Here is a 15,756-nt window from a genome sequence, read left to right on the forward strand (position 1 = left end):
ACCAACGTTATTATTATTATATATACGTCATGAGTAAAATAAATAGAATAATAAATATGTACATATACGCACGAGTGCTGTGGGGTGAGGAGGGGGGTAGAGCAGGGGGAGGGAGTCGGGACGATGGGGAGGGGAGGCGGAGCAGAGGAATTTATTTTGTTAATGATGTGCATCTGTCTCTATGTGTTGCCAATTTGTACTTCCCAAGCGCTTAGTACAGTGCTCTGCACATAGTAAGCGTTCAATAAATACGATTGATGATGATGATGATGTAGCTTTATTTGTATTTATTCTGACGATTTGACACATGTCCACATGTTTTGTTTTCTTGTCTGTCTCCCCCTTCTAGACTGTGGGCCCGTTGTTGGGTAGGGACTGTCTCTATATGTTGCCGACTTGTGCTTCCCAAGCGCTTAGTACAGTGCTCTGCACACAGTAAGTGCTCAATCAATCAATCAATCAATCGTATTTATTGAGCGCTTACTGTGTGCAGAGCGCTGTACTAAGCGCTTGGGAAGTACAAGTTGGCAACGTATAGAGACAGTCCCTACCCAACAGTGGGCTCACAGTCTAGAAGGGGGAGAAGAAATACGATTGAATGAATGATTGAATGAATAAATAATCAATCAAGTGCTCAATCAATGATTGATTGATTGATTGATTAATAAATACCATTATTATTAGAGAAGCAGCGTGGCTCAGTGGCAAGAGCCTGGGCTTGGGAGTCCGAGGTCATGGGTTCGAATCCTGGCTCCGCCACATGTCTGCTGTGTGACCTTGGGCAAGTCACTTCACTTCTCCGAGCCTCAGTGACCTCGTCTGTAAAATGGGGATTAAGATTGTGAGCCCCACGTGGGACAACCTGCTCACCTTGTTCCCCCACCAGTGCTTAGAACAGTAGTAAGCGCTTAACAAATGCCATTATTATTATTATTATTATTATTGTACATACCCCAGTACTTAGTACAGTGAACACAGTAAACGCTTAGAGAAGCAGCGTGGCTCAGTGGAAAGAGCCTGGGCTTGGGAGTCTGAGGTCATGGGTTCGAATCCTTGCTCTGCCACGTCTGCTGTGTGACCTTGGGTAAGTCACTTCACTTCTCCGAGCCTCAGTGACCTCATCTGTAAAATGGGGATGAAGATTGTGAGCCCCACGTGGGACAACCTGCTCACCTTGTATCCCCCCCCCCCCAGTGCTTAGAACAGTAGTAAGCGCTCAACAAATGCCATTATTATTATTATTATTCTACATACCCCAGTGCTTAGAACAGTAGTAAGCGCTCAACAAATGCCATTATTATTATTATTACTGTACATACCCCAGTGCTTAGAACAGTAGTAAGCGCTCAACAAATGCCATTATTATTATTATTACTGTACATACCCCAGTGCTTAGAACAGTAGTAAGCGCTCAACAAATGCCATTATTATTATTATTATTGTACATACCCCAGTGCTTAGAACAGTAGTAAGCGCTCAACAAATGCCATTATTATTATTATTATTATTGTACATACCCCAGTGCTTAGAACAGTAGTAAGCGCTCAACAAATGCCATTATTATTATTATTATTGTACATACCCCAGTGCTTAGAACAGTAGTAAGCGCTCAACAAATGCCATTATTATTATTATAATTGTACATACCCCAGTGCTTAGAACAGTAGTAAGTGCTCAACAAATGCCATTATTATTATTATAATTGTACATACCCCAGTGCTTAGAACAGTAGTAAGCGCTCAACGAATGCCATTATTATTATCATAATTGTACATACCCCAGTGCTTAGAACAGTAGTAAGCGCTCAACAAATGCCATTATTATTATTATTACTGTACATACCCCAGTGCTTAGAACAGTAGTAAGCGCTCAACAAATGCCATTATTATTATTATTATTGTACATACCCCAGTGCTTCTTAGAACAGTAGTAAGCGCTCAACAAATGCCATTATTATTATTATAATTGTACATACCCCAGTGCTTAGAACAGTAGTAAGCGCTCAACAAATGCCATTATTATTATTATTATTGTACATACCCCAGTGCTTAGAACAGTAGTAAGCGCTCAACAAATGCCATTATTATTATTATAATTGTACATACCCCAGTGCTTAGAACAGTAGTAAGCACTCAACAAATGCCATCATTATTATTATTACTGTACATACCCCAGTGCTTAGAACAGTAGTAAGCGCTCAACAAATGCCATTATTATTGTTATTATTGTACATACCCCAGTGCTTAGAACAGTAGTAAGCGCTCAACAAATGCCATCATTATTATTATTATTGGACATACCCCAGTGCTTAGAAGAGTAGTAAGCGCTTAACAAGTGCCATTATTATTATTATTGTACGTACCCCAGTACTTAGTACAGCGAACACAGTCAACGCTTAACAAATACCATAATAGGGAAAAAGAAAGAGGAGGGTTTAGACGAGAAGGCAGGTTTCCAAGGTTTTGATGGATGCTTTTTCTCCGCTTGCAGCAACATGGCAAACGCCCTGGCCAACGCCATGTGCGAACGCTGCCGAGGGGGCTTCGCGCCGGCGGAGAAGATTGTCAACAGCAACGGCGAACTGTACCACGAGCAGTGTTTCGTGTGCGCCCAATGTTTCCAGCAGTTTCCCGAGGGGCTCTTCTACGAGGTGAGTCGGGCCGGACGGGGGGCCGGACGCCTCGACGGCCGGCGTGGGCCCCGCGGGGCCGTCCGTGGTGACCCCCGACCATTGTAATAATACTTACGATGGCAGTCGTTAAGCGCCTACCATGTGCCAGGGTGTCGGAGGTCGTGGGTTTCCAATCCCGGCTCCGCCAGTTGTCAGCTGTGTGACTTTGGGCCTCAGTTCCCTCATCTGCAAAATGGGGATGAAGACTGTGAGCCCCACATGGGACAGGGACTGTGTCCAACCCGTATTCATTGATTCATTCATTCAATCGTATTTATTGAGCGCTTACTGTGTGCACAGCACTGTACTAAGCGCTTGGGAAGTACAAGTTGGCAACATATAGAGACTGTCCCTACCCAACAACGGGCTCCCAGCCTAGAGGGGGGAGACAGACAACAAAACAAAACATGTGGACAGGTGTCATCAGAATAAATAGAAGCTAAATGCACATCATTAACAAAATAAATAGAATAGTAAATATATACAAGTAAAATAGAGTAATAAATCTGTACAAACATATCTACAGGTGCTGTGGGGAGGGGAAGGAGGTAGGGCGAGGGGAGGGGGGGAGGAAAGAGGGGGCTCAGTCTGGGAAGGCCTCCTGCAGGAGGTGAGCTCTCAGTAGGGCTTTTATTTGCTAATTATTTGTTTGTTTAATAGTACTTGTTGAACACTTCCATTATGTCAAACACTGCTCCTGATTGATTGAGCAAGAACTCAGCTGATCCAGTCTGGTTCCCCCCACCCCCAAATACGATACTCAACAAAGTTGTAAACTCATTAGAGCTTAGAACAGTGCTTTGCACATAGTAAGCGCTTAACAGAGAAGCAGCGTGGCTCAGTGGAAAGAGCCAGGGCTTTGGAGTCAGAGGTCATGGGTTCCAATTCCGGCTCCGCCAGTTGTCAGCTGTGTCACTTTGGGCAAGTCACTTAACTTCTCTGGGCCTCAGGCAAGTCACTTAACTTCTCTGTATATATGTATATATGTTTGTACATATTTAGTACTCTATTTTACTTGTACATATCTATTCTATTTATTTTATTTTGTTAGTATGTTTGGTTTTGTTCTCTGTCTCCCCCTTTTAGACTGTGAGCCCTCTGTTGGGTAGGGACTGTCTCTAGATGTTGCCAACTGTTACTTCCCAAGCGCTTAGTACAGTGCTCTGCACACAGTAAGTGCTCAATAAATACGACTGATTGACTGATTCTCTGGGCCTCAGTTACCTCATCTGCAAAAAGGGGATGAAGACTGTGAGCCCCCCGTGGGACAACCTGATCACCTTGTAATCTCCCCAGCGCTTAGAACAGTGCTTTGCACATAGTAAGCGCTTAATAAACGCTATCATTATTATTATTAACGAATACCAACACTAGAAGTGAAGTGAATTCCCCAGGGTCACACAGCAGTCAAGTGGAGGAGCCGGGATTAGAACCCATGACCTTCTGGCTTCCAGGCAGTGCTCTAGCCACTAGGCCAGGTTGCTTCCTCTGCCCGTTATCTAGTGCAGGTCGGCTTAGAACCACCGATCAGTGGTATTCATTGGGTGCTCACTGTGTGTACTTCCCAAGCGCTTAGTATACAGCACATAGTAAGTGCTTAATAAATGCCACTATTATTCTTATACAGTGCTCTGCATTTCATTCACTCATTCAATCAATCATATTTATTGAGCGCTTACTGTGTGCAGAGCACTGTACTGAGCGCTTGGGAAGTACAGGTTGGCAACATATAGAGATGGTCCCTACCCAACAGTGGGCTCTGCACACAGTAAGTGCTCAGTAAATACGATTGAATGAATGAATGAATGCAGAGTCCTGAACCAGGAGCTGGGGTGAATGCAGTCGACTGGAGTTGGCAGATATGATCTCCAGTGGCTCCCAATCAATCTGCGCATCAGGCAGAAACTCCTCCCCCTGGGCTTCCAGGCTGTCCATCCATCCCCTGGCCCCCTCCTCCCTCCCCTCCCTTCTGTCCTTTTCCAGCCCAGCCCGCACCCTCCGCTCCTCTATCACCGCTAACCTCCTCACCGTTAGGCCTCGTTCTCGCCCGTCCCGCCGTCGACCCCCGGCCCACGTCCTCCCCCTGTCCCGGAATGCCCTCCCTCTGCCCATCTGCCAAGCTCGCTCTCTTCCTCCCTTCAAAGCCCTACTGAGAGCTCACCTCCTCCAGGAGGCCTTCCCAAACTGAGCCCCTTTTTCCTCTCCTCCTCCCCACCCCCCCCGCCCTACCTGCTTCCCCTCCCCACAGCACCTGTATATATGTTTGTACAGATTTATCACTCTGTTTATTTTACTTGTACATATTTACCATTCTATTTACTTTGTTAATAATAATGATGGCATTTGTTAAGCGCTTACTATGTGCAAAGCACTGTTCTAATGATGTGCGTAGAGCTATAATTCTATTTGTTTTGACGGTTTTGACACCTGTCTACATGTTTTGTTTTGTTGTTTGTCTCCCCCTTCTAGACTGTGAGCCCGTTGTTGGGTAGGGACCGTCTCTCTGTGTTGCCGACTTGTACTTCCCAAGCGCTTAGTACAGTGCTCTGCACACAGTGAGCGCCCAACAAATACGATTGAATGAATGAATGAATCCCTGCCCTCAAGGAGCTTTCAGTCTAGCTTCCCATCCGACCGACCCCTTCCTTCATCTAATTGTATTTATTGAGTGCTTACCATGTGCTGACCACTGTACTGAGTGCTTGGAAGAGTACAATATCACACTGTGAGCCCGCTGTTGGGTAAGGACCGTCTCTATATGTTGCCAACTTGTACTTCCCAAGCGTTTAGTACAGTGCTCTGCACACAGTAAGCGCTCAATAAATATGATTGAATGAATAAACAGACACATTCCCTGCCTGGCCCCGGCCCAAAGCCCCGTCTTGTGACCAGAGAGTAGCAGAAGCAAATGGAGAAGGATAATAATAATAATAATAATAATAATAATAATAATAATGACATTTGTTAAGCGCTTACTATGTGCAAAGCACTGTTCTAAGCGCTGGATGCTGGGATAACAGTGGCAACTCTCACATCCGTCACTCCCTTCTGCATCATCATCTATCCCAGCGCTTTGAACAGTGCTTGTCACATAATAAGCGCGTTATGAATACCACAGTTTGAATTCATTCATTCAGTCATATTTATTGAGCGCTTACTGTGTGCAGAGCGCTGTACTAAGCGCTTGGGAAAGTAGAATACAGCAATAGAGACAATCCCTGCCCACGACGAGCTCACAGTCTAGAGGAGGGGAGACAGACATCAAAATACAAATGAACAGACAATTATCAGAGAGGCTTCGGATTAAAGGATTCTAGACTGTAAGGTCTGTAAAAACAGGGATCGGGGCTACCAACCCTCTTATATTATAATAATAATAATAATAATTATGGCATTTATTAAGCGCTTACTACGTGCAAAGCACTGTTCTAAGTGCTGGGGGGGTTACAAGGTGATCAGGTTGTCCCACAGGGGGCTGACAGTCTTAATCCCCAATGAGGTAACTGAGGCCCAGAGAAGTTAAGTGACTTGCCGAAAGTCACACAGCTGACACTTGGCAGAGCCGGGATTCAAACCCATGACCTCTGACTCCAAAGCCCGTGCTCTTTCCACTGAGCCATGCTGCTTCTCATTGTACTCTCCCAAGCACTTAGTGCAGTGCTGCACATGCAGTAAGCGCTCAATAAATATCACTGATTGACTCCGCAAACTTGTGTGGATACCCTAACCCCCCCCAGCAAGAGGAGACACAATGGAGACAAAGTTGCAGCTTGTCTCTCTCAAAAAGGTGGCTGGAGAAGCAGCGTGGCTCAGTGGAAAGAGCCCGGGCTTTGGAGTCAGAGGTCATGGGTTCAAATCCCGCCCCGCCAGTTGTCAGCTGTGTGATTTTTGGGCAAGTCACTTCACTTCTCTGGGCCTCAGTGACCTCATCTGTAAAATGGGGATGAAGACTGTGAGCCCCTGTGGGACAACCCGATCACCTTGTAACCTCCCCAGTGCTTAGAACAGTGCATTGCACATAGTAAGCGCTTAATAAATGCCATCATTATTGTTATTATTATTATTACCCCCCTTCTAGAGAACCCATCTGCTGCCCCAGCCCCGACCCGGTCAGTCGGTTGTATTTATTGAGCGCTTACTCTGTGCAGAGCACTGTACTAAGCGCTCGGGAGAGTACGGTACAACAATAAACAGGCACATTCCCTGCCCACAACCAGCTTACCGTCTAAAGGGGGAGGCAGGCATGAACGGAATAGTGCTCTGCACACAGTAAGCGCTCAATAAATACGATTGATTGATTGATTAGAAAGAACTGAACGACAGAGATCATCAATCGTATTTATTGAGTGCTTACTGTGTGCAGAGCACTGGACTAAGCGCTTGGGAAGTACAAATTGGCAACATATAGAGACGGTCCCTACCAAGTGCCGGGCTTTCTGCTGTGGAGAGAACTCTGGTTATCTCTTTCACCAGAGGTCCGTGGGGGCCGACGGTTCAAAACTGGGGGGTCTCTTATCTGGAAATAACTTTGTGTTGGAAAGAGGAAAAGGTCTGGAATAGAACAGAATAGCACATATGACTCACTCGCTGTCCCCTGGCCCTCTGAACTATAAATAATTTCTCTGCTTCCCTCCCCCTCCTCCCGCAAAGAGGCTGTGACCACCCTCCAAACCGGTCATCATCATCATCAATCGTATTTATTGAGCGCTTACTGTGTGCAGAGCACTGTACTAAGCGCTTGGGAAGTACAGATTGGCAACATCTAGAGACAGTCCCTACCCAACAGTGGGCTCACAGTCTAAAAGGGGGAAACAAAACCAAACATATTACAAAATAAAATAGGATAGGTACAAGTAAAATAAATAAATAGAGTAATAAATATGTGCAAACATATATACGTATATACAGGTGCTGTGGGGAAGGGAAGGAGGTAAGGTGGGGGGGATGGAGAGGGGGACCCTCCGCTGTGTGACACTTGGGCAAGTCTCTTCCCTTCTCTGTGCCTCAGTTACCTCATCTGGAAAACGGGGAATAGGACGGCGAGCCTCACGTGGGACAGGGACCGTGTCTAACCCGATAACCCGGCGTATCGTACGATCCCTGGCGCGTAATAATAATAATGATAATAACGGTATTTGTTAAGCACCTACTATGTGCAAAGCAAGATGATGCAGAAGGGAGCGGGAGAAGAGGAAACAGGGGCGCTTAGTCTGGGAAGGCTTCTTGGAGGAGATGTCACTTCAGTAAGGCTTGGAAGGCCGGAGGAGAGTAATTTTCTGGCAGATTTGAGGAGGGAGGCGGGATGCAGGCGAGGGGTTGGCGGGGAGACAGGAGAGATGGAGGCCCAGTGGGAAGGTTAGCGGCAGCAGAGGAGCGGAGTGTGCGGGCTGGGATGGAGAAGGAGAAAAGGGAGGTGAGTTAGGAGGGGGAAAGGTGATGGAGGGCTTTAAAACCAACAGGGAGGAGTTTCTTTCTGGTGCCCCCTCTCCATCCCCCTCCATCTTACCTCCTTCCCTTCCCCACAGCACCTGTATATCATCATCATCATCATCAATCGTATTTATTGAGCGCTTACTATGTGCAGAGCACCGTGCTAAGCGCTTGGGAAGTACAAATTGGCAACATAGAGAGACAGTCCCTACCCAACAGTGGGCTCACAGTCTAAAAGGGGGAGACGGAGAACAAAACCAAACATACTAACAAAATAAAATAAATAGAATAGATATGCACAAATAAATAAATAAATAAATAAATAGAGTAAAAAATATGTACAAGCATATATACATATATACAGGTGCTGTGGGGAAGGGAAGGAGGTAAGATGGGGGATGTATATATGTTTGTACATATTTATTACCCTATTTATTTATTTATTTTACTTGTACATATCTATTCTATTCTATTTTGTCGTATGTTTGGTTTTGTCTCCCCCTTTTAGACTGTGAGCCCACTGTTGGGTAGGGACCGTCTCTATATGTTGCCAATTTGTACTTCCCAAGCGTTTAGTACAGTGCTCTGCACATAGTAAGCGCTCAATAAATACAATTGATGATGATGATGATGAGCAAGCAGTGGAGATTTTTGAGGAGGAGGGTGGCCCTATTGGGTAGGGACCGTCTCTGTAGGTTGCCAACTTGTACTTCCCAAGCGCTTAGCACAGTGCTCTGCACACAGGAAGCGCTCAATAAATACGATTGATGATGATGATGATGTCCGGAAAGTTTTTGTAGAACGGTGAATCTGGGCAGTGGAATGAGGTATGGACTGGAGTGGGGAGAGACGGGAGGCAGGGAGGTCAGCAAGGAGGCTGATCATCATCATCACCATCAATCGTATTTATTGAGCGCTTACTATGTGCAGAGCACTGTACTAAGCGCTTGGGAAGTACAAATTGGCAACATGTAGAGACAGTCCCTACCCAACAGTGGGCTCACAGTCTAAAAGGGGGAGACAGAGAACAAAACCAAACATACTAACAAAATAAAATAAATAGAATAGATATGTACAAGTAACATAAATAGAGTAAAAAATATGTACAAACATATATACATATATACAGGTGATATATGTATACACATATATATGTATACAGCTGATGCGGTAATCAGGGCAGGATAGGATGAGTGATTGGATTAACATTCACATTAACAGGATGCCTTCCCAGACTGAGCCCCCTCCTTCCTCTCCTCCTCCTCCCCCTCCCCACAGCACCTGTATATATGTTTGTGCGTATTTATTACTCTATTTTATTTGTACATATTTATTCTATTTATTTTATTTTGTTCATATGTTTTGTCGTCTGTCTCCCCCTTCTAGACTGTGAGCCCGCTGTTGGGTAGGGGCCGTCTCTAGATGTTGCCAACTTGGACTTCCCAAGCGCTTAGTCCAGTGCTCCGCACACAGGAAGCGCTCAATAAATACGATTGAATGAGAGCACTGTTCTAAGCACTGGGGGGGATACAAGGTGATCAGGTTGTCCCATGTGGGGCTCACAGTCTTCATCCCCATTTTACAGATGAGGGACCTGAGGCCCAGAGAATCCATCCATCAATCAATCAATCAGTCGTATTTATTGAGCGCTTACTGTGTGCAGAGCATCATCATCATCAATCATCATCAGTCGTATTTATTGAGCGCTTCCTGTGTGCAGAGCACTGTACTAAGCGCTTGGGAAGTACAAGTTGGCAACATATAAAGACGGTCCCTACCCAACAACGGGCTCACAGTCTAGAAGGGGGAGACCAACAACGAAACATGTGGACAGGTGTCAAGTCATCAGAATAAATAGAAGTAAAGCTAGATGCACATGATTAACAAAATAAATAGAAGAGTATCTGAAAGCTGCTCCTCCGTCTTGTCCCTACCCAACAGTGGGCTCACAGTCTAAAAGGGGGAGACAAAACCAAACATACTAACAAAATAAAATAAATAGAATAGATATGTACAAGTAAAATAAATAAATAGAGTAATAAATATGTACAATCAAAGGTATCTATTGATGGCTGACAGCCTCGGGCAGGGCCAGGGCCAGGACGGGAGCACTGTACTAAGCGCTTGGGAAGGACAAGTTGGCAACATATAGAGACAACAGCGAGCTCACAGTCTAGAAGGGGGAGACAGACAACAAAACAAAACATATTAACAAAAGAAAATAAATGCGTACAAATAAAATAGAGTAATAAATACGTACAAACATATATACATATCAAGAGAAGTGAAGTGACTTGCCCAACGTCACCCAGCTGACGAGTGGAGGAGTCGGGATTAGAATCCATGACCTCTGACTCCCAAGCCCGGGCTCTTTCCACTGAGCCACGTTGTTTCTCTGCATAGTAAGCGCTTAACAAATGCCCGGACAAAAAAGCCTGTATGGATGAGGGTTTGGGTTTTGTTTTTTTTTGTTTTTTTGGTTTTTTTTTAAATGGCATTTATTAAGCGCTTACTATGTGCAAAGCACTGTTCTAAGCGCTGGGGGGATACAAGGTGATGAGGTTGTCCCACATGGGGCTCACAGTCTTCATCCCCATTTTACAGATGAGGGAACTGAGGCACAGAAAAGTGAAGTGACTTGCCCAGAGTCACACAGCTGACAAGTGGCGGAGCCAGGATTTGAACCCATGACCTCTGACTCCAAAGCCCGGCCTCTTTCCTACTGAGCCACGCTGCTTCTAGAAGCTTTTAGTTGCCCGCCATGGACCAGCTGCCTTCTCCTTACCTCTCAGACACCTAGAGAGGTGGGGCCAGGAGAAAAGTCTGACCTATTATTATTAGTATTATTAGTATTATCACCAGCAATAATAATAATGATATTAGTTAAGCACTAGCGTGGCTCAGTGGAAAGAACATGGGCTTTGGAGTCAGAGGTCGTGGGTTCAAATCCCTGCTCCGCCAATTGTCAGCTGTGTGACTTTGGGCAAGTCACTGAACTTCTCTGGGCCTCAGTTCCCTCATCTGTAAAATGGGGATTAAGACTGTGAGCCCCCCAGGGGACAATCTGATCACCTTGTATCCTCCCCAGCGCTTAGAACGGTGCTTTGCACATAGTAAGCGCTTAATAAATGTCATTATTATTATTATTACCATATTCTAAGCACTGTACTAAGCACTGGGGTGGATGAGAAGCAGCGGGGCTCACTGGAAAGAGCCCGGGCTTTGGAGTCAGAGGTCGTGGGTTCAAACCCCGGCTCCGCCAATTGTCAGCTGTGTGACTTTGGGCAAGTCATTTCACTTCTCAGCGTGGCTCAGTGGAAAGAGCCCGGGCTTGGGAGTCAGAGGTCATGGGTTCTAATCCCGGCTCTGCCACTTGTCAGCTGTGTGACTTTGGGCAAGTCACTTCACTTCTCCGGGCCTCAGTTCCCTCATCTGTAAAATGGGGATGAAGACTGTGAGCCCCATGTGGGACAACCTGATCACCTTGTATCCACCCCAGCGCTTAGAAGAGTGCTTGGCACATAGTAAGTGCTTAACAAATACCAACATTATTATTATTATTTCCTCTAGGCCACACTGTTTCATCAGGCCTCCCTCAGCCACGGCTCCTGCTTCCAAGTCCTTCATTCATTCATTTATTCAGTCATATTATTTATTCATATCATATCATATCATATATCATATTCATTTATTCAGTCATATGTACTGAGTGCTTACTTTGTGCAGAGCATGAACTAAGCCCTTGCGAGAGTACAATATAACAGTAAACAGACACATTCTCTGCCCACGATGACCTTGCAGCCGAGAGGAGACAGACTTTAACATAAATAAATAAATTAATGATGATATTTTTGTATTTGTTAAGCGCTTACTATGTGCCAAGCACTGTTCTTATTACAGATACCTACATAAGTGCTGTGGGACTGGGAGGAGGGATGATAAAAGTCAGGGTGACGCAAAAATGAGAGGGAGAAATTCTGCGACTCAGATACGGCACCGAAATCACCCGGAACTAAGAGCGGAGGACGATATTCATTCATTCATTCAATCGTATTTATTGAGCGCTTACTGTGTGCAGAGCACTGTACTAAGCGCTTGGGAAGTACAAGTTGGCAACATGTAGAGGCAGTCCCTATCCAACAACGATATCTTTAGAGCAAGCGGAAGGGGCTGCGGACGCTACATTATGGGAAGAATGGCAGAGTGGTCCTTCTGACTAAATACGACACTGCCTGGAAATAATAATAATAATAGCTTTTATTAAGCGCTTACTATGTGCAAAGCACTGTTCTAAGCGCTGGGGAGGTTACAAGGTGATCAGGTTGTCCCACGGCAGGCTCAAAGTCCTAATCCCCCATTTTACAGAGGAGGTAACTGAGGCACAGAGAAGTGAAGCAACTTGCCCGAAGTCACACAGCGGATGAGTGGCAGAGCCGGGATTTGAACCCATGACCTCGGACTCCAAAGCCCGGGCTCTTTCCACTGCACCACTCTTCTGTGGGAATTCGCAGACTCTGTAGAGTGGCAGAACTTTTAAAAAATGGAAATGCCGTGTCGTATCAGGTACCGGGCGGGGAACAGGCCCTCTGGGAAACGGACTATCTGATATAAAACCGAATGAACGTCAGTCAGTTGTATTTATTGAGCGCTTACTGTGTGCAGAGCACTGTACACATTTTTAAATAAATAAATAAATAAATAAATTTATTTATTCATTTATTTTACTTGTGCATATCTATTCTATTTATTTTATTTTGTTAGTATGTTTGGTTTTGTTCTGTCTCCCCCTTTTAGACTGAGAGCCCACTGTTGGGTAGGGACCGTCTCTATATGTTGCCAACTTGTACTTCCCAAGCGCTTAGTACAGTGCTCTGCACACAGTAAGTGCTCAATAAATACGATTGATCGTACTCAGCACTTGGGAGAGTCTAGACTGTGAGCCCGTTGTTGGGTAGGGACCGTCTCTCTATGTTGCCAACTTGGACTTCCCGAGCGCTTAGCACAGTGCTCTGCACACAGGAAGCGCTCAATAAATACGATTGATTGATTGATCGTACTCAGCACTTGGGAGAGTCTAGACTGTGAGCCCGTTGTTGGGTAGGGACCGTCTCTAGATGTTGCCAACTTGCACTTCCCAAGCGCTTAGTACAGTGCTCTGCACACAGTAAGCGCTCAATAAATACGATTGATTGATTGTACTCAGCACTTGGGAGAGTCTAGACTGTGAGCCCGTTGTTGGGTAGGGACTGTCTCTATATGTTGCCAACTTATACTTCCCAAGCGCTTAGTACAGTGCTCTGCACACAGGAAGCGCTCAATAAATGTGATTGATTGATCGATCGTACTCAGCACTTGGGAGAGTCTAGACTGCGAGCCCGTTGTTGGGTAGGGACCGTCTCTATATGTTGCCAACTTGGACTTCCCAAGCGCTTAGTACAGTGCTCTGCACACAGGAAGCGCTCAATAAATACGATTGAATGAATGAACAAACAGACACATTCCCTTCCCACAACGCGTCGAGGACGAGCTGACAGTCTAGAGGATGTCCGCCTGACTGACAGCCGGGCTAGGAAGACCCTCCCAGGTTTAGATATATTCGTTTTTCAATCAGTCGGCTCCTCCTCAGCGCAAACCACATGCTGCTCCCTTTTGCCCTCACACGCACCGTGAACATTTGACAATCAATCAATCAATCGTATTTATTGAGCGCTTACTGTGTGCAGAGCACTGTACTAAGCGCTTGGGAAGGACAAGTCGGCAACCCATAGAGACGGTCCCTACCCAACAGCGGGCTCACAGTCTAGAAGGGACAGAAACCTAGGGCCTCCGCTGTTCGCGGATTAGGGCCCCGCCTGAGAGGGCACTCAGCATGTTCCTCAACGGACAGGGAAGTCCAAGGATCCAAAGTGAGCCGGAGGGCCCGGCGTCTATTACAAGGCCGACTGAACAAATCTGTTACCACGTCCCGTTTCCTCAACCGTCTCGGCATCGCGGAAATCCCCCCTTTCCCCTCCATCCAGACTACCGCCACGTCAGTTCAAGCACTTATCCTATCCCGCCTGGATTACTGCATCAGCCTCCTTGCTGACTGTATATATGTATATATCATCATCATCATCATCAATCGTATTTATTGAGCACTTACTATGTGCAGAGCACTGTACTAAGCGCTTGGGAAGTACAAGTTGGCAACATATAGAGACAGTCCCTACCCAACATTGGGCTCACAGTCTCAAAGGGGGAGACAGAGAACAAAACCAAACATACTAACAAAATAAAATAAATAGAATAGATATGTACAAGTAAAATAAACAAATAGAGTGATAAACATGTACAAACATATATACATATATACAGGTGCTGTGGGGAAGGGAAGGAGGTAAGATGGGGGGATGGAGAGGGGGACGAGGGGGAGAGGAAGGAAGGGGCTCAGTCTGGGAAGGCCTCCTGGAGGAGGTGTTTGTACATATTTATTACTCTATTTATTTATTTATTTTACTTGTACATTTCTATTCTATTTATTTTATTTTGTTACTATGTTTGGTTTTGTTCTCTGTCTCCCCCTTTTCGACTGTGAGCCCACTGTTGGGTAGGGACTGTCTCTGTATGTTGCCAATTTGTACTTCCCAAGCTCTTAGTACAGCGCTCTGCACATAGTAAGCGCTCAATAAATACGGTTGATGATGATGATGATGATATGTTGCCAGTTTGTACTTCCCAAGCGCTTAGTACAGTGCTCTGCACATAGTAAGCGCTCAATAAATACGATTGATGATGATGATGATGACTTGCCCGTCTCCTGTCCCCTTCCCCACGGCAGTCCGTACTTTATTCGGCCGTCGGCATCATTTTTCTACAAAGCCGTTCAATCCGTATTTCCCCACTCCTCCAGAGCCTCCAGGAGCTGCCCGTCCATCCCCACGTTAAACGGAAACGCCTTACCGTCGGCTTTAATGCACTCGATAACCTTGCCCCCTCCTCTGTTACCCAGCTGTTTACTGTAAAATGGGGATGAAGACTGTGAGCCCCCCGTGGGACAACCTCATCACCTTGTAACCTCCCCAGCGCTTAGAACAGTGCTTTGCACATAGTAAGCGCTTAATAAATGCTATTATTATTATTATTATTATTATTATTATTATTATTATTATCACTAGGACCGAGCCCACATACTTTACTCTCCAAATGCCAACCTACTCACTCGATCTCGTCCATCTCACCACCGAACCCCCGCACACATCCTTCCTCTGGCCTGGAAAGCCCTCCTTCCGATCCGACAGATGATCATTTTATCCGCCTTCAAAGCCTTTATTAAAAGCTTATCTCCTCCAAGAGGCCTTCCCCGACTAAGCCCTCATTTCCTCTTCTCCCACTCCCTTCTACATCTCCCTTGACCTTAGATTGGCATCCTTTATTCACCCTTCTCTGAGCCCCACAGCACTTGCGAACCTAACCGTGATTCATTTATTTAAATTAATCAATAATCGTATTTATTGAGCGCTTACTGTGTGCAGAGCACTGTACTAAGCGCTTGGGAAGTACAAGTTGGCAACATAATGTCCGTCTCCCCCTCTAGACTGTAAGCCCGTTATGGGCGGGGAATGTGTCTACCATCTTTGTTGTATTGTGTTCTCCCAAGACCTCAGTTTAATAAT

General features: G+C 45.6%; 1 protein-coding gene across 6 annotated transcripts in view; it reads left to right on the top strand.

Annotated features, from left to right (window-relative positions):
* The window catches only part of LIMS1 (LIM zinc finger domain containing 1), a 271,575-nt gene that overhangs the window by 198,001 nt on the left and 57,818 nt on the right, over positions 1 to 15,756 (top strand). For all 6 annotated transcript variants that reach the window (XM_038771788.1, XM_038771795.1, XM_038771802.1 and 3 more), the window contains exon 2: positions 2,491 to 2,650. In XM_038771788.1, coding sequence (XP_038627716.1) covers positions 2,491 to 2,650 — 160 coding nt within the window. The remainder of the gene's footprint in view (positions 1 to 2,490; positions 2,651 to 15,756) is intronic.

The sequence above is a fragment of the Tachyglossus aculeatus genome, chromosome 2 (assembly GCF_015852505.1).
Source record: "Tachyglossus aculeatus isolate mTacAcu1 chromosome 2, mTacAcu1.pri, whole genome shotgun sequence".
Classification (NCBI taxonomy): Eukaryota; Metazoa; Chordata; class Mammalia; order Monotremata; family Tachyglossidae; genus Tachyglossus; species Tachyglossus aculeatus.